This window comes from Emericellopsis atlantica, assembly GCF_019669845.1.
Source record: "Emericellopsis atlantica unplaced genomic scaffold F5Z01scaffold_1, whole genome shotgun sequence".
NCBI classification, from domain to species: Eukaryota; Fungi; Ascomycota; class Sordariomycetes; order Hypocreales; family Bionectriaceae; genus Emericellopsis; species Emericellopsis atlantica.
In genome coordinates, this window is record NW_025764703.1 from 40,785 (window position 1) to 58,514 (window position 17,730).

A 17,730-nucleotide genomic window follows, 5' to 3' on the forward strand; every position below is an offset into this window, starting at 1 on the left:
GACAACGCTCAAGTGGGGATCTGTTTGAGACAACAGCGTCATTTCCAAGGGCAAACACGCTCAGCAAAGCGGCTCTCTCTCACGTTACGGAAACCTTTTCTTTCACCCTCCGCAACTGAGTCCTTTCCTACACTACATTCGCGAAAATGCACCACTCAGCATGTGGCTTGCTGGTAATGCTCACTGGCCTTGCCCAGTGCCTGGTTTTGGAGAAGGCCACAAAGATCCCCGAGGGATGGTCGCTTGAGGAGCACCCTGTCGACGAGGCGCAGCCACTTCGACTATCCATCGCCTTGCGGGAGCCTCGAATGCAAGATCTGGAGCCACTCATCGTCGACTCGCGCTCCAGCTTCTTAACGAGGGAAGAGACTCAGACACTACGACGACCAGAAGACGAGGACGTTGCAGCCGTCCAGAAGTGGCTTGCCGGGTACGGCATTGCTTCAACCCACCAGGATGACTGGATCAAGGTCCAAACCACCGCCCACGAGGCTGAGAAGCTTTTGGATATGAAGCTCGGCCGCTACTCATTCGAGGGGAAAGCGCCCGTGTTGCGCACACGCCAATACTCCGTTCCCGATGACCTGGCTGAGGTGATCAGTTTCATCCACCCAGTGACGAACTTCATGACGCCAAAAACAGAGCTGTCCCATCCCTCGCCCCCTCGAGATAAGGTCCGACGCGACGATCTACCATGTGCCGATCAGACCACCCCAGACTGCATCCGAGAGCTGTACAAGATGCCATCCCCCAAAACAAACAGTACCTCTTCGTCTGTTCGCCTAGGGATCGCGGGGTTTCTGGAGCAGTATGCAAACTATCTGGATGTTGAGGTTTTCCTCAAGCGCACAGCCAAGAGCATTTCCAAGACTGGGTACAATTTCACCATCGAAAAGGTCAACGGGGGCGGAGACACGCAGAACCCCATGAAGTCGGGTTCAGAGGCGCAGTTGGACGTGGAATATGCCATGGCCATCGGTTACCCTTCCAATGTCAACTTCTATTCGGTCGGTGGTCGCGGTGTCCAGCTGAACGATACTGGGAAGCCATTGCCGGAGGAGGACTCCAGCAACGAACCATACCTCGAATTCTTGGACTACTTGCTTGCCAAGGAAGACGACGAAATCCCCCACGTACTTTCGTTTTCGTACGCGGACGACGAGCTGTCGGTTCCGCAGCCCTATGCTGGGCGAGTGTGTTCCATGCTTGGTCTCCTGACCGCCCGTGGTACCACCATTCTTGCAGGTTCAGGAGACGGAGGCGCAGCCGGGGCACGGAACTCTTCCTGCCAGACAGCCGACGGTAGGCCCGTCACCATGGCTGTGTTCCCTGCCTCGTGCCCTTGGGTCACGGCGGTCGGTGCTGTCCGCAACGGTGTCGAGCCCCCCGAGGGAGCCACGTTCAGCGGTGGTGGCTTCTCGCAGTACTTCAAGCGACCATCATGGCAGGACGAAGCCGTTGAGGGGTACGTCAAGAGTTTGGATGGATATCTGAGCGAGTACTACAACGCCGGCATGCGCGCCACACCCGATATATCTGCCGTTGGCACCGAGTTTGATGTGACGATTGCCTTGCAAAAGTTCTATCTCGACGGCACAAGCGCAAGCACCCCCGTGGTAGCCGCTATGCTCGCGCTCATCGACGAGGACAGGTTCAAGGCCGGCAAGAAGTCTCTGGGCTGGATCAACCAAAGGCTGTACAATGACACAGCCGTCCAGGACAGTATTCGGGATGTCATGAATGGAACGAGTGCATCTTGCGATTTCGAGGAAAAGGGCAAGCCTGGAGGCTGGAAATCGGCGGAGGGTTGGGATGCCATCACCGGCCTAGGTGTGCCACGGGACTTTCCCAAGTTCCGCGATGCCCTGTATAATGACTATTAAGGACATAATTAGAACTGCTCTCGCTTGCATGAGCAAGAAGACTTTGAACAGCGCTATACGTGTTCTCTCCTTCGTGAATCAATTGTGATGAATTGGCTGACCCCCGCGGCCGGCCACAGGTGGCTCACAGCGCCAGCCGCCAGCCCGCTTTTGATAAAGCTAAGATAAGCACCCGCGGCAGGCGCGAACAACAACATTGAACGGATCTGGAATTAGAGGCACTGGGTGGGTGAAGCGCGTCACCTCCAAACGCAATATCAGCCAGTCTTCACCTGATCACTTCCCCCTTGCAATTGAGCCGAGAGCTCACCTCGACAAACCAGGGTTGGTCGCAGAACTCATTCCTGTGCCATCCTGCTAGTCAATCGCCTACTGTAACCGCGTTCCAGGTTCGCGCCGCCCGACTTACACTACACGCTCTTCCTCGACTGAACGCGACGACGACAACAATAAGGAGTCTTGCAGCTATAAGGGAAAAGGAAATGCCAATTGGTAGACAGCCCAAGCGTCGCGTGAACGCGTCGATTCGTTAACATGCCAACGCTTCATATCGAGCCAACCTCGCACGACCACCTCCAGGACATCGCCAATGCCATTCTAAAGGCGCGAAAGGTGGTTGTGGTCACTGGAGCCGGCATCAGCACCAATTCAGGCATCCCGGACTTTCGCTCAAAGAACGGGCTATACTCACTAATTCAAGAGCAGTACGATGCAGCAGCTCGCTTGGAGTCACAGCAAAGCTCACAATCGACGGACGCCGAGGAAGAATCGCCCATCATCGAGCTGCAACAGGTCGTGGACGCGCAGCTACGCCGAGAACAAAATGGCAACGAGGCAGCAGCAGAGCAGTCAGATGACAAGGACTCCAATCAGGCCTCGAAACGACGCAGAATCACGCGATCGACTACAGTTGAAGTCTTCTCACAGTTGGCGACACCGAAACGCGTCGAAAACCTGGCCCCGACCTCACCTCTGTCTTCCCCTCCCAGTCACTTTTGGCATCCGTCCTCGCCGCTGTCGTCCCCCCCTGCGGCATTTTTTGATTCGCACGCCCTGCGATCGAGCAGTCTGGCTGACCGCGACTCAGTCATGAGTTTGCGGTCCGAAAGCTCATCGGAGTCAGATGCCGATGTCGACGATAACGAGGAGACGGAATCTTCTTTCCGGCGCCACAAGCTGCCCCCAATCAAGGGCAAGGATCTTTTCGATGCTCAAATCTGGTCTGACCCCAAGAAAACGTCGGTCTTCTACACGTTTGCAACTTCACTCCGTCAAAAGGTCCGGGACTGTCAGCCTACCACGTCACACCACTTTATCCGGCACCTCAAAGACCGTGGGAAGCTCGTCAGGTGTTACACGCAGAACATTGACAGGATCGAGGAGAAGGTGGGCTTGTCGACGTCTCTATCCGAGGGCCCAGGCGATAAGGGGCGTTTCTCGCGTCGCTCTATCCGTGCAGGCAACGCGAGCCAGTTGAGCAGAATGGTTGGAGAGGCGGCACATGACAGCCAGCAAGTTCAGCAACCACCAGTAGCCCCGCCGGCGGCAAAATCAGGCGTGGAATGCGTGTATCTGCACGGATCGTTGGAAACTCTAGCTTGCTTTCGTTGCAAGCTCGAGTCTTCCTGGGACGGCCTAGAGACGGTAACCATATCTGGCCAGCAGCCTCAATGTCCACATTGTATCGGCGAGACAACGGCTCGAGAAGAGAAAGGCAAGCGGGCTCTGGGCGTTGGTCTGCTGAGGCCGAATATAATTCTCTACGGCGAGGAGCACCCACGCGGAGACCTGATCGGTCCTATTATCGAACAGGACGTTGCTTTGAGCCCGGATGTCATGCTTATTATGGGCACAAGTCTGCGGGTGCACGGACTGAAGTTCATTGTCCGCGAATTTGCTAAAGCTATCCATAATAACGGCAAAGGCAAGGTTATATTTATTAACCTCACAAAGCCGCCGGAGAGCACCTGGGGTGATATTCTGGACTATTGGATACAGTGGGATTGCGACGCGTGGGTCACCGATTTACAAGCTCGCGTGCCTGCATTATGGCAAGAGGCGAGCGAGACGGAGAAGAAACCAAAACCGGTCCCGGCATATCCTGTGGCCTTGCGAGATCATAAGCAAAACGGGGCCTATTGGACTTGCAAGATCATGGACGAGCTTTATCAGATCACTGGAAACCCAGCGCTGGCAAGAAAGCCGAAGATACCACGATTGCGCAGCACCCAGTCTGACGCTTCTGCCAGCTCACAGGCCTCGCAATCCTCGGAGACGTTTGTGAAGAAGCGCCGGAACACAACTACGGACATTGCACACGAGCTCCCAATCGTCGACCCGCCGGCCAACCAGACCTACCAATTTGTTGGTGAATCTTTGGTGAGAACGGAAGCAAAAGTGCCCGCAAAGCCTCGAAGCAAGCGCTCACGAAAGTCGGCGCCAGCAGGGGCGCCCAGCGCGGCCATCGCTTCAGATTCCCAACCGCAAACGCATCAAGCTCCGGGAGCGCAGCCTGGGCCGATTGGTCCAAGGCCTGCCTATCTTCACCAACCCCTTCTACCGATGAATGGATGCGCGCTGCCGCCTCCTTTCCTGCTACACCCTAGGCCTGACCCCATGCCTGGGCCTCAATCTCCCTATGCGACGCCCGTCAGTACTGGCAACAGAGCCTCTCTCAGCGCGATTCCCTGTGCGATCAAGGAGAACCCCCGGCGTCGCACACCAAAGAAGTTTTTCGACGAGGTCATGGCCAGGCCATCCACCAAGTCGCGGCCAGTGCTCGGCGAGATTGTTGACAATAACCAACGACGGTCTACAATCTCCTTGCCTGCTTCCCGCCCTGGGCCAAATGGCATGCCACCGGCGCCATGGCTATACACTGATGAGCGGCAGCAAGTGACACACCTTTCCGACCGCATGGAATTGTCTTGTCAAAGCATCACGCCTCAGGGGTCGCGAAACAAGCCATTGCCACGACCAGACGCCGACACGGGATCATCAGCGCGCCACACTACGCCAGAGCACGACGCCATGCGGACTCTGCTCAGCATGGGGCTTCCGGATTCCTTGTCCTTCATGGGCAGTCCCGAATTACGATAGATACCAACATGACTTCAGAAGCGCGGCGTTATTGGCGCCTTGTCGAGTGCGACAGACCTCCCGAGATCGATTTAGGCGGTGGATGATATCGGCGTGACTGGGATCAGGGGTTGGGTGCGGGTACGGGGTGGCAAGCGATGTCGCCTCCACGAATACAAGATGACTGTTTCTCTGATTTTCGCAGCTTCTCAACAGTGACCATGAAGGCCAGCGGATGTCGGTTGCCTTCAGAAGCGGGTGTTATCCGCTGCCGTGGGTAAGTAGCGTGGAAGCCTTGCGACTGTGCTGCATCATTGCCCCACCAATGGCCAAGTGACCGCACTGTGACTCCTTCATGTGGATGACTAGCGAATCCGTTCGGTTCAAGGGTGTTGACTCCTCAGTTTGCCGCAAAGCCGCCGCACATCGGCTCGGACCTGCGAAGTTGGGAATATATTGGTGTCACTCACACGCGGGGCCTGGTGGGGTCGACACGCCCTGTCATCGACAGAGCAGGCGGCGACACTCTGCTGCTGTATATAACAGAAAGCGCTGACATCTGGATTTGGTTCATTGACTTTCACAGAACAGACAAGATGACAATGGACGCAACGAAAGAGGTACCCGGGCAGCGAGAAGCCGTGGCCATGGGCAGCGACGGATTTGCTACGTTCGGCCATGCTCTCAAGCCAGAGTTCCCCTTTGATCCCGAGTGGAGGAATCTCAACCAAGGTGAGCCAGTCTATTTGCGTGACTTGAAAGCAATGATCGCTAAGAAGGGCAGGCTCGTTTGGTACCGCGCCAAATGCCATCATGGCCAGACGTGCCCATTACCAGAGGCAGTATGAACTACGACCGGATGATTTCATCCGTCGTGAGCTACCTCGTCTTCTGGATGAGTCTCGCGCCGAGGTGGCCAAGCTGATCAATGCGCCGGTCCAATCCGTCGTCTTTGTCTCCAATGCCACCGAGGGAGTCAACACTGTGTTGAAGAATCTGCAGTGGAACGAGGATGGGAAGGACGTGATGATCGGCTTCAACACAATCTACGATGCCTGCGCGAGGGCTGAGGACTTTGTGGTGGACTACTTCAAGGACAAAGTGGACGTGACGGAGATCACCCTGACGTACCCCATCGAAGACGACGAGATTATCGCCCTGTTCAGGGAACGGGTCAAGAAAATCGAGGCTGAAGGCAAACGCGCCCGCCTTGCCTTGTTCGACATTGTGTCGTCGAATCCCGGTGTTTTGTTCCCCTGGGAGGCCATGGTGTCCGCGTGTCGAGAGCTGGGGATCATGAGTCTGCTGGATGGCGCGCAGGGCATTGGCATGGTGCATCTCGACATGACGGCCACGAGTCCCGACTTTATGGTCACCAACTGTCACAAATGGCTCCACGTCCCTCGAGGCTGCGCTGTCTTCCACGTACCGGAGAGAAACCAGCACCTCATCCCGTCAAGTCTCGCCACTGCGCGTGGGTACGTTCCGCAGAACAACCACCGCGAGGGCAGGACGCAGCCCATGCCTGATGATGGGACCGGGAAGAACCATTTCGTGAGGAACTTTGAGTGGACGGGCACCAGAGACGACTCCCCCTTCTTGTGCGTCAAGGATGCCATTGCTTGGAGGAGGGATGTTCTGGGCGGCGAGGATAGGATCATCTCGTATTTGCAGGATCTCAACCTCAAGGGAATCCAGCACATGGCCGACAAGCTGGGTACGACGTATCTGCAGAACAAGTCTGGCACCCTGACGAACTGCGGCATGGGCAACGTCGCGCTCCCCCTCTGGGTCGGGGACGATGGCAAAGCGCGGGCCCCGCCGGGTCAGGCCGTGCTGTCCAAGGAAGACGCGCCAAAGGCATTCAACTGGATGCAGGACAAGATGTTTGACGAATATAAGACCTTCATGGCGCTTTGGGTTCGCTGGGATCGGTTCTGGGTTCGGATCAGCGCGCAGGTCTACCTTGAGCTGGACGATTACGAGTGGGCTGGTAGAGTGCTGGGAGAGTTGAGCGAGAGGGTTGCAAAGGGGGAGTTCAAGGCATGATTTCAAGAGGTGAGTACTGTAAGTTCTCGACAAAGTCGCTAGCGCTGGTCTGTCTTGGCTGACCACGGTCCTTGCTAGAAGCGGTGCTAATTAAGTAGATATTGTCTAGCTATATAGCCTGAGTATTGCACAGGGCTATGTCAGGTCTGCACCCTCGCATAGCCAAGCTTACATGACACTAAACTATCAAAGGCTAGATTTCATACACTAGCGCTAGCGACTTTGTCGAGAACTTACGGTACTCGGAAAACAAACATATTTAGTAGAGCATTAAAGTTCGATCCGTGTCTGGGGTAGGCTAAAGGCTACATACGACGCCACGTGACTACAGCTGCACCTTGAAGCTTATAATTAACGTGTTCACCGGTCATTTCCTTGAGCATCAGTTTACTTGCTTCCATCGACAGTATTGCAACGCTTGTTGATGTCCTCATTAGCATCTCTTCTGACACAATGTGGCCTGTGACGGCCACCCACGAGCTGACTGAGTCTCAGCGACAGTGCTGCAGCGACATTCTGGAGGCCCTCTTCTCTGCGACGCCGCTGGGCATCTCGCAGGACAGGTTCTGGGATTTCGTGTTCTGTACACCACTCGAGGATCCATGGAACACGGCAAAGTCGATACCTCCACCTCCACCGCCATGCGACAACACCGCACCACGTCGCTATATCGGAGTCTTCAACCAAGACCTCCCGCCATCGACCAACGCTCTGCGCCACGCTAAAAAGGGGAAACACACCATCCGTATCGAACAGCACCGTCGAAGAATGATGATGGCGTATCTGAAGGTCAGGTGGACAAAGAGTGGGCAGATTGAGTGGTTCTGGACGGATTTCAAGAACAAAGGTGCCAGCCCTGACTACGTCGATATTTACCCTTTGGACGACGTCAGGGAGGAACAAGCCTCTCCTGTGATTGGGGCCAAATCTGCTGTTGTGGATGATGCAGACATGTGGGCGATATGGTCTGCTTCCGTGTACAATCTCTACTACGCCGTGTATCTCGCGCGTCGTCGCCTGTTGCGGCGCCTCGACCTCCCGCCAGGCGTCCAAAGGCCCCTGGACCCCTCCGCGACGGAGATAGCAGCGAGTTTTGTGGCGCCCAAAAGCTTTGAGCAGTATCTCAAAAACAGGGGTACGCCAGAAGACGTGCTCATTCTCGAGTCTTTGGCAAGGATCAAGGACTCTCCTAAACGCCGGGGATTGAAAGGCCACGACCTCGTGTCTCAGCTAAAGCGCCGGGCGGTCAATACATCAGAAATGACCAGCAGCCTTACATCTGAGACTGAGATCATTTTACTGCTGAGCTAGCAATCGCCAGAAGATGTTTTCGTTCGCTTTCTCTCGAGGACGACGCTTCGAGGCCTGAGCCCGCCTCTCGATGACCAGCACGCGTGGTCCGAGGACGACGTAACTTCCGGGAACACATGAATAAGCTTGTTTGAGCTGCATCTCGGCATCTGCAAACCTATTTCAACAATGCCGGCTCCGAGAGCCCGATTAGGCAAGTCGAGATGCTTCCTCCGAACGACTGCAACGCTGCGCGGGGCGACCTACCGCGCTCCGCACTGCTTCCCCATGGGATGCCGTCAAAAGGGACAGATTGTCGACGATCGTCCACTTTGAGTCTGTATTGGCAGGGAGGAGATTAGCAGCTCGGGGCATGAGGAGCCGAAGCCCCAAGTCAGATATAAAAGCCATGGGCGCCTGCGTCTCCGCTGTCTCGTGATGACGATTCAGAGAAGAACCCTATATACCTAATTTCTGCTTCGTCACAATGCGCGGGCCGATAGTCGCCGCGCTGGCCATTGCGACCCTACCTTTCGTCTCTGCTCAACTCTCGTGGGATGAGGCGTACACCAAGGCCGAAGCAGCCCTGACCAACCTCTCGCTCTCCGATAAGGTTGGCATTGCCACGGGCATCGGCTGGCAGGGAAACGGAGGCTGCGTGGGCAACACCCACCCAGTCGAGTCCATCGGTTACCCATCACTTTGCTTGCAAGATGGTCCCCTTGGCGTCCGCTACGCCTCGTCCATCACGGCATTCACCCCCGCCGTACAGGCTGCCTCGACATGGGATCGGAACTTGATCCGCGAGCGAGGGCAGTTCCACGCCGAGGAGGCTAGAGCCTTGGGTGTCCATGTACTGCTGGCGCCTGTCGCTGGCGCTCTTGGCAAGATTGCCGAGGGAGGTCGCAACTGGGAAGGATGGAGCCCTGACCCCTACTTGACCGGCGTCGCTGTTGCGGAGACGATTGAAGCAATGCAAGCCGTCGGCGTCCAGGCGACCATCAAGCACTACATTGCCAACGAGCAGGAGCTCAGGCGCGAGACCATGTCGAGCAACGTGGACGACAAGACCATGCACGAGATCTACCTCGCGCCGTTCTACGATGCTGTCAAGTCGGGTGTCGCAGCGACCATGTGCAGCTACAACAAGCTCGATGGCACGTGGGCCTGCGAGAATGACCACGTCATGAACGAGCTCTTGAAGGGTCAGCTCGGATACCAGGGATACATCATGACCGACTGGGGCGCGCAGCACTCTAACGCCCCTGCTGCCAACGCTGGCCTGGACATGTCCATGCCCGGCAGCAACTACAACGGAGGCGATGTCTACTGGGGCAATGGAGGCCTGGAGGGTGCCGTCCAGAGCGGCGATGTGGCCGAGGAGAGAGTCAACGATATGGCGAAGCGTATCCTCGCCGCCTGGTATAAGATGGGGCAGGACGGCGAGTACCCTCCGCTCAACTTGGACCTCAATGTCCAGGGTGATCACGGGGCCAATGTCCGCGCCTGCGCACGCGACGGCATCGTTCTGCTGCGCAATGAAGACAACATCTTGCCATTGGCGAGCCCCTCGTCCATTGCGGTTATTGGCTCTGCTGCTGTAAAGGGAGACCACGCCAACAACGTCTGCGTCGACAAGGGCTGCAATGACGGTGCCCTGGGTATGGGCTGGGGCAGCGGGAGTGTCGAGTACTCTTCCTTTAGTGAGCCATATGCGGCGATTGAGGAGAAAGCCCCCGGTGCTGTCACGCTGAGTGACAGTGACGATGCTTCGAAGGGCGCGGCGGCCGCGAGTGGGAAAGACGTGGCTCTGGTCTTCATCACAGCTGATTCTGGCGAGGGGTACATCACGGTGGAGGGCAATGCGGGCGACAGGAACAATCTCGATCCCTGGCACAATGGCAACGAGCTGGTCAAGGCCGTCGCCAAGGTGAACGAGAACGTGATCGTCGTGGTCCACTCTGTGGGCGCCATCATCATGGACGAGATCCTAGCCCTACCATCCGTCAAGGCTGTCGTCTGGGCGGGTCTTCCGTCTCAGGAGAGTGGCAACGCGCTCGTCGATGTACTCTGGGGCGAGACGAACCCGAACGGCAAGCTCGTGTACACGATTGCGAAGCAGGCCAGTCACTACAACACCCAGGTTGTCTCTGGCGACGATGACTACGAGGAGGGCGTGATGATTGACTACCGGCACTTTGACAGCGCTGGCATCGAGCCCGAGTTTGAGTTTGGATTTGGCCTCTGTGAGCAGACCTACATCTTCGTGATGCGAAATGTGCATAGCTGACCCTCATCGATAGCATACACCACCTTTGACTACGCCGACCTCGAAGTGCAGTCCTCAGCCACCTCGGGCCCTATTGCTGGCGACATCGTGTCCGGTGGCCCTGCAGACTTTTTTGACGAGGTGGCCACCGTCACTGCGAGCGTAACCAACAGCGGCGCGGTCGCTGGCGCAGAGGTCGCACAGCTGTACCTGTCCTATCCAGAGTCGGCAGCCGGCCAGCCACCGAAGCAGCTTCGTGGGTTCGCCAAGCTGCCGCTGGAGGCGGGTGCCTCTGGCCCCGTAAGCTTCAGCATTCGCAAGAGGGATGTCGCCGTCTGGGATGTGGAGGGTCAGCAATGGACTGTCCCTGCTGGGGAGTTTGGCGTGCTGGTCGGCGCCAGTAGCCGTGACATTAGGCTGGAGGGCACGATCCAAGTTGCTTGAGGTATTCGGAGGGACAAATTGCATGGCATAATGGTTGATAGAGTCTACGCATCTATTACATTGATACATGTATGATCTTCACCCTGAGAGTGTGTCTTCTGTCACGGCTATCACGTGTCTTTGCCAGTCATCGGATAGTACCCGAGGCTACCCGGAGGTGGTGCCGGTTATCGTCCGAGGTCGGGCCCTGTCAATGGAGGGCGCTAGGAGACAGGTCCTACGTGGGCGCTGGTAGCGACTGGAACGTGAGCCACTGGAAGCCACTGTAAGTTCAGCGTCTTCCTCTGCATGTGTCTCAATCGCTAGTGCATGCCTAAATGTGGCCAGCCTCCAGTGATTCCATCACTGTCAGTCCAAACCATCGAGCGTGAACCGTACGACTATGGCTTGCTTGGAAAGTCCCTGCAGGATAAGTGAGACACGTAGTGGCCAGTAGACTAGCAAACTAGTCAGCACATGCATGAGGTTGTGGTGCTAGAATCTGGGGAAGCGCAATCACAAGATCGGACAATGACTCCGATACCGCCCGCCAAAAAAGTTAGTATCATCGTCAAATCCGAAGGTGCGAATTACGTACCAGGACCTCCATGATGGGAGAGCCTCCACTCGCAGGTGTATGGTTTATCGCTCGAATGTCCCATTCTTGACATTCAGTCTGTTCACCTCTCACCCCAGTTCAGACTTCATGTTCCCTTTATGACAGCCTGAGCAAGCTTATCTGCTGCCTTGGACACGGTGTCGCGCCTTGCGATTGCACGAATTATCCTAATAGGCCACCGCCACAAACGCCAACAAGATGCCTTCTTCAAGGGTCACTCCCCTCACGCGGTCTGCTAATGCGTGAGCAACCCCCTGTGCGATGACATTTCTATCACCTAAGCTGACTGTTGCGCCATTAGCTGCGATGCGTGCCGATCGCGAAAAGTGAAATGTTCTGGCTCGCGGCCCTGCGTGGCCTGCACGCGACGCGGACTCGAATGCGAGTTCGGCTTCGTAGGGCGCAGGGGATACTCCGAGGCGTAAGTTCATTGACATGAAGTAGCTCGCTCAGGCTCAGGCTGATGAGATCAGTTATGTCCAGAAGCTGCTGGACAAGATCAAGGAGCACGAGGAGGCCAGCGAAAGAGGGACGACAGTCCCCAAGATGCATGGGTCGCACCACGACGAGGAAAGCGAGAGTGACGAGAGCTCGCCTCGGAAATATTCGATACATGAGGAGCACGAGCAAGGCGACTCTCCCGCCGGACAGCGTGGACAGAGCCCGATGACCGAGCTTGACGCTGCGCCAGCCTTCGAGTCGCGGGTGAGGTCTATCATCCGTGAGCACGCAGGCTCTCGAGTCTCGCCTAGCACGATGAACGTGGGCACGGAGCAGTTGGACGTGGCCGACAACACACAGTGGCGTGGCGCCGCAGACATGGTGTACGGAATCGCATCGCCCTCGCTGCTTTCCAAGGACGAGTCCTTCCGCCTCTTTGACGTTTTCGTCTCATGGATGGGCACTCACCAGCACTACCTCGACACAAGGTCCTTTGCTGACAATGTCGACCTGCTCTACGCGTCTGATGCCACCCGCAATGAGCGGATGCTGGATATCTGGTTCACCCAGTACCTTCTCGTCATGGCCATCGGCATGTTGATCGATTGCCCTCAAAGCCTGTCTGACATCCCTCATGGACAGCAGTACTTCGCAGAGGCTGCGAGACGCCTGCCTCCCACCTACGAGATGGGGTATCATGGCATCATCTCGGTGGAGATTCTCGCGCTCGCGTGCCTCTACCTGCGGTGGTGTGACAGGAAGCACGATGCCTATCTGTACAGCGGCTCGGCCGTCAGGGTCGCGTTGGCACTGGGCTGTGCCCTTCCCTTTAGAGAGCAGCACGGCGTCTCGTCGGAGCGCTGCCACAGGACACGTGTTTGGTGGACTGTCTACGTCCAAGACAGGTGTCTAGCGACCACCTTGGGGATGCCGGCGGGCACAGATGAGCGACAGCTCAGAGCTGATCTCCCGAAACCGACTCGTGGGTTCGAAGATCCCTTGCCACTGATCATCAGCGTCCAGATCACCCGTGCCAAGGGCGACACCATCACCTCGTTCTACGGAAACGCCACTATCTCACAAACAAAGCTTGTGCAGAAGATCCAAAGCACGTTGCAAGGGTTGTACGAGGCTGAAAAGTCCATACCTCCGCAATACACAATCGACTTTTCCAGCCCCCGGCTCAGGTTGACACGCACAAGCGCCTCGCTGTACCTGTCGCTCTTCCAGGCCATCATTCTCTGCATCCGACCCATTATCTTCCAGAGAGTGAAGGACCGCATCAACTCTTCGCGAAACAATCGACCAGCTCTGGCCAAGTCGACCATGATGACCAGGCTCTGCCATTCCTGTCGCGAAGCAGCCAAGAAAAGCATTCGCATCCTCTCTGCCATGCGCGAGGACCCGAGCGTGGGTAAGTACAGTGTCCATACTATGATATGCGCGGTCTTTCTAACTAGAGATAGCACCTTTTGGCTACTTTGACCTAGACGTGGCATTCTCTGCTGCTTTCCTCATCGTGATGAAGGGTTTCCTGGACACAAACGACTTTAACAAACCACCCGACAGCCTCGGCCCTGCAGCAAGCGTCCTGCAGCATCTGGCATCCACGGGAAACAAGACGGCTCAGCGACGGCTCGACGAGCTGAAGCAGTTCTGCTCCAACGTCTGGTCGCCAGACAAGCTGTCTGCCGAGTGGGGATGGCTCAAGGACGCCTCGTCCGGGTCATCCTTCTCAGCGTCCAACTCGGTCTCTGCGCAGACACCAAGTCTGATGCTCGAGTCATCAAGGGGCGACGGCAGCACACCCATCACCAACGCCAGCCAGACGACGCCGGCTCTCGACGCCCTGGAGCCCTGGGGCAACTGGCAGGTCTCGACGGAAGGGTCATTTGACTTTGGTGGCGACATGGACCTGAGTATGGACATGGGCAACATCTACTCGTGCTTCAACGACCCGAATCTACCCCTGACGGGCATCGATGAGGTGGACTGGCAGGAGGTGAGCAAGATGTTCAGCCTGACGGAAGCATGAGGCATCCCATATTCGCTGCTGTCAAATGAGACATCAGATTAGCGTGTTCATTGAGCGTGTTTGTGCAACCAATGTCCGTATGAAAACAAAGCGTATCCACAAGGTGCGGTGGCTGTGTTTGTTTGCCATACGCGGTCTGACCTTCTGGCTTGAGGCTGAAGCCATCCCACATCACTTGAAGCTCTTTTTCATTCTCAACCTTTTGTGTTCGCTTTTATCTCTCCCATCTCTCCCACGGATTCCCCAAGGCTCGAGACTCGAGGGATCTATCTATTGAACCAGATTGACTGCGGCCATAGGTACACCAGTTCTCACCATGACTTCCGCGCGAATCGACCCAGTCAGGGAACGTTTGCTGGGCGAGTCTATCAGCGAGGTAAGCTGCGACGAGAGCCACTGGCTTGGTCTATTTCACTGATTCCCTAGTAGCTTTGTCGCCTCATCGCCAAGCCAATCCCAGAAGCCAAGCTCACATCCTTCAACGGCGACATATCGGACCGGATCATCACACCGCTCAACGCACTGTCAAACCACCTTATACGCGAAGATGAGCGTTCCTCCGAGAGTGGCAAGCTATCAAAGAATATCATCGCGCCAGAATGCGAGTGTGCAGTGTGCGAGATGAGCTGGCTGTCAACTTGGCGACAAACAACGACAGACGTGTCTCAGGACGAGGCAAGGCAGCAGCGGACGCAGGGGAAGACCGAGTCCTATGCGAAAGCAAACTACATGAGTGTTGTGACAAACTTGGATGACGCCACAGCTCGTCTGACTGAACTACTCGAACTGACACAGGGGATGAAGGAAGCGTTGCGGCTCGTTCTGGAGCAGCATGGCAATGCAGTCTACCGGGCATGGTTTCGGAACGAAAAGAAGCGTAGGGCAATCACCGAACAGGCCTGTCCCACGCTCTATCCCTACTCACGCCCGCCAGCCCACGTTGCGGTCGGGCCCGAAGAGCTTCGAACGTACCTCTCCAGCCTCATCAACATACGCGCCCCTGTTCCCGAGATCTTCTCCCCAATGCTCCTCCCATGGCTTGACACCGAGTCCCTTGTCGAGGAACCACATCGGCTCATCGCGCTGCTTCATGCAAGGACAGCGCATGGGCCGCAGGAGTGGTTTGCCCACGATTTCCAACAGACCGACGTGACTTGGCGGCATTGGACGACGCCATTCGTCTATGCACCCTTTTACGTATCTGTCAAGGCTGGTTCTTTCGGAGAGGTTATGTTCTGCGGTCTAGAAGAGGCTCATGCCCTTGGTATCATCGGGTACCCGCGAGCGCGCGCTGTCCTGGAAGCACAATATGTGCTCATGCGCTACCTCAGCCAGCTCGTCGTACACATGTTGGCGACAGCCAGCACCAGCGAGCTGAAGAACCACCGCGGCACCGACGATCTCCTCAAAGAAGCGAAGCTACAATTCAAGCAGGCCGGGTCTGTCACCTTAGGATCCCCACACTACTACCAAGCCTTTCGCTCCCCAGCGCACGTTGACTTCTCAGCGCTGTATTTGGATGCTTGCGCGCGTCTGGAGGAGGCCTCTAGCCATTTTGAGAGGCTGCAGTGTGACCCTGCCTACATGCGACAGCATCTGGGGGTTCTCTAATACCAATGTTACTGTGAAGCCTGCTGGAAAAGCCGCAGGCCTCGACCGGCGAAGATGGCTGAGCTGATTGAGGGCGAGATTCATACGTATCTCATCATGGTGCAGATATGCAATGTCCTGTATCGCCTCTGCGACATCGTCGCCCCCTCCACGACCACCTTCACCGCAGAGGTTGTGGCGGACATTGTGCACCTAGGCGGCCTCGTCAGGCTGTACATTCAGCTCTGCTCCAGCAGTGTCGTGGCTGATATGCGGATTGAAAATGTTTTTCTTGGAAACAACCCCCAACCCCAAGTAAAGAGAACCAACAGACGTGGACAGTGCCCGGCACATATGCTCGAGTATGAACCTCTATACTGGTGTGTGAGTAGCATGCTCCGCGCACCGCACGACGGATACAAAGTGGACTATACATTCCTCTTCACCATGTTCGAGGAGCTGATGAACGTCCCCGAGAACCGGGCAAAGCGTTTTGTCTCCCCGCAGCTTCACCGGACCATCTCGAGCATGGCGGGCGCCCACGAAATCGCCATCAGCCTTGAGCGCATGAGGCCCTATGTCGCCTACGATTTTGCCGGCGCACAGATCTCAAAGAATCGGCGATTCGACTTTGATGACAGCCACTCGGGATGGTCTCTTAATGATGAAAGGCGGGGGCCGGGCAAGTGCCTCTGCTGCAATGAGCCGGCAGGCTCAAGAGATCGTCTGGTCGCTATCCACGCTGAATTTCTGGAGCCCTTTGAGCTGCTCACCCTACCGCAGCGCTCCAACCCATCGGCTTGGCTTGCGTACCATGAAAAGAGCCATGAGCTGCTTGGGACGCTGTGGACGAATCTGCGCGAGCATTTTTTCGAGAACGACGCATTGTTCCTGCGTGGCGTGGTGTCAGACGCCGACTTTGACTTTTTGGATCACCATGCCCAGGCTGACCATGTCAAACTACTCCGTCTGGAGCGCGCAGCTCTCGAGATGCAGATCAAGACAGAGACTGAGCGCAAGGTGGTACATATCCCGCGGTCTAGCACCCATGTCTTTGGACGGAACAAGATGCCCGTCAGGAAAAGCAAGACAAAGACGCGAACCGACGCTGAACTTGACGAGGAGCTGCGTAAGATGGTCTTCAATCTGACGTTAGATACGGACCATGAGGCGGAAGAGGACGAGAAACTCCACACTGTCGACCATGTCGAGGTCGCCAAGATCAAGACGACGAGGAGGGCCTACGACCTGATCCGGCACTTGTACCCGACGACGGCGGAAGAGAGCGGCCGGACGTATCCGTGGGACAAGTTTGTCGCGGCCATGGGTGATCTACGCTTTACCGCCACCAACTGTGGGGGGTCGGCGTGGCCTTTTCCCTCGTCGAGCCGCTGGGTGGGAAACCGGTGGGCATGCGGATCAACTTGCATCGGCCGCATGAACCGACCATCAACCTGGCGGATATGAGGATGTTTGCGAAGAGAATGGGCAAGAGATTTGGATGGACGAGGGGCTTGTTTGAGGTCTAGATGTGGAGAGGGGGTTGTCTGTCTATGATACACTTAAGATCACATCTGAACAACTGGACATGGTACGATTTCGGAGAGACTAATTATGCGAGAACTACTGTACACGACTGGACCCCCATGGGTTTTCTTTTTGGTGATGGTGTTGTGGACTGGAAGAAGAAGCCTGCGACCTACAAAGTTCTAGGGGCCTGCAGCCCATTCAACAACCCGTCCGCACCCTCCACAACATCTGTTACGTATTCCAACGGTCACGTTCACTTTCACGTCCACATTCTGGATGAAGTCTTGGATTCCGAAGATGCCGATCGCACGAGACTCTCCCCTCCAGCTTGCAGCAGCCCTACCATTGAGCCAGCCAAAGGGTACACGTACTACAGCATTGTTTCATCATGACGTCTTTCAAGACGGGGAACTCTGTGGGTTTGTAATGCTGTACATCGAGTAGGCGGCCATGAATATATAACAAGAAAGGTTTTCTCCCAATTGAACTATAACATATCCCCTTTTCATTGCCCCCTGACACT

At 56.2% G+C, this 17,730-nt stretch overlaps 6 protein-coding genes across 6 annotated transcripts; all 6 read left to right on the top strand.

Moving 5' to 3' along the window:
* Positions 1 to 176: 176 nt before the first annotated feature.
* Positions 177 to 1,883, top strand: F5Z01DRAFT_614009 (tripeptidyl peptidase precursor; the record flags this gene model as incomplete). The annotated part of the gene is made up of 1 exon (XM_046260793.1): positions 177 to 1,883. One exon carries the CDS (start codon positions 177 to 179, stop codon positions 1,881 to 1,883), a length of 1,707 nt encoding a protein of 568 aa, XP_046122696.1.
* A 77-nt stretch (positions 1,884 to 1,960) lies between these two features.
* F5Z01DRAFT_716153 (aminotransferase family protein) lies at positions 1,961 to 7,021 on the top strand. Its single transcript, XM_046266527.1, has 4 exons — positions 1,961 to 4,163; positions 4,317 to 4,951; positions 5,350 to 5,693; positions 5,746 to 7,021. Exons 1-4 carry the CDS (start codon positions 2,418 to 2,420, stop codon positions 7,008 to 7,010), a joined length of 3,990 nt encoding a protein of 1,329 aa, XP_046122697.1. The 5' UTR covers positions 1,961 to 2,417; the 3' UTR covers positions 7,011 to 7,021.
* Positions 7,022 to 7,463: 442 nt separating this feature from the next.
* F5Z01DRAFT_669515 (uncharacterized protein) lies at positions 7,464 to 8,321 on the top strand (the record flags this gene model as incomplete). The annotated part of the gene is made up of 1 exon (XM_046264429.1): positions 7,464 to 8,321. The coding sequence occupies one exon, from the start codon at positions 7,464 to 7,466 to the stop codon at positions 8,319 to 8,321; it is 858 nt and encodes a 285-aa protein (XP_046122698.1).
* A 233-nt stretch (positions 8,322 to 8,554) lies between these two features.
* F5Z01DRAFT_389 (glycoside hydrolase family 3 protein) lies at positions 8,555 to 11,133 on the top strand. The gene is made up of 2 exons (XM_046259474.1): positions 8,555 to 10,546; positions 10,604 to 11,133. Exons 1-2 carry the CDS (start codon positions 8,788 to 8,790, stop codon positions 11,011 to 11,013), a joined length of 2,169 nt encoding a protein of 722 aa, XP_046122699.1. The 5' UTR covers positions 8,555 to 8,787; the 3' UTR covers positions 11,014 to 11,133.
* A 1,024-nt stretch (positions 11,134 to 12,157) lies between these two features.
* F5Z01DRAFT_614703 (uncharacterized protein) lies at positions 12,158 to 14,087 on the top strand (the record flags this gene model as incomplete). The annotated part of the gene is made up of 2 exons (XM_046260829.1): positions 12,158 to 13,466; positions 13,519 to 14,087. The coding sequence occupies 2 exons, from the start codon at positions 12,158 to 12,160 to the stop codon at positions 14,085 to 14,087; spliced, it is 1,878 nt and encodes a 625-aa protein (XP_046122700.1).
* A 316-nt stretch (positions 14,088 to 14,403) lies between these two features.
* F5Z01DRAFT_631874 (uncharacterized protein) lies at positions 14,404 to 17,599 on the top strand (the record flags this gene model as incomplete). Its single annotated transcript, XM_046261821.1, has 4 exons — positions 14,404 to 14,463; positions 14,517 to 15,655; positions 15,737 to 17,083; positions 17,245 to 17,599. 4 exons carry the CDS (start codon positions 14,404 to 14,406, stop codon positions 17,597 to 17,599), a joined length of 2,901 nt encoding a protein of 966 aa, XP_046122701.1.
* Between the last annotated feature and the right edge of the window lie 131 nt (positions 17,600 to 17,730).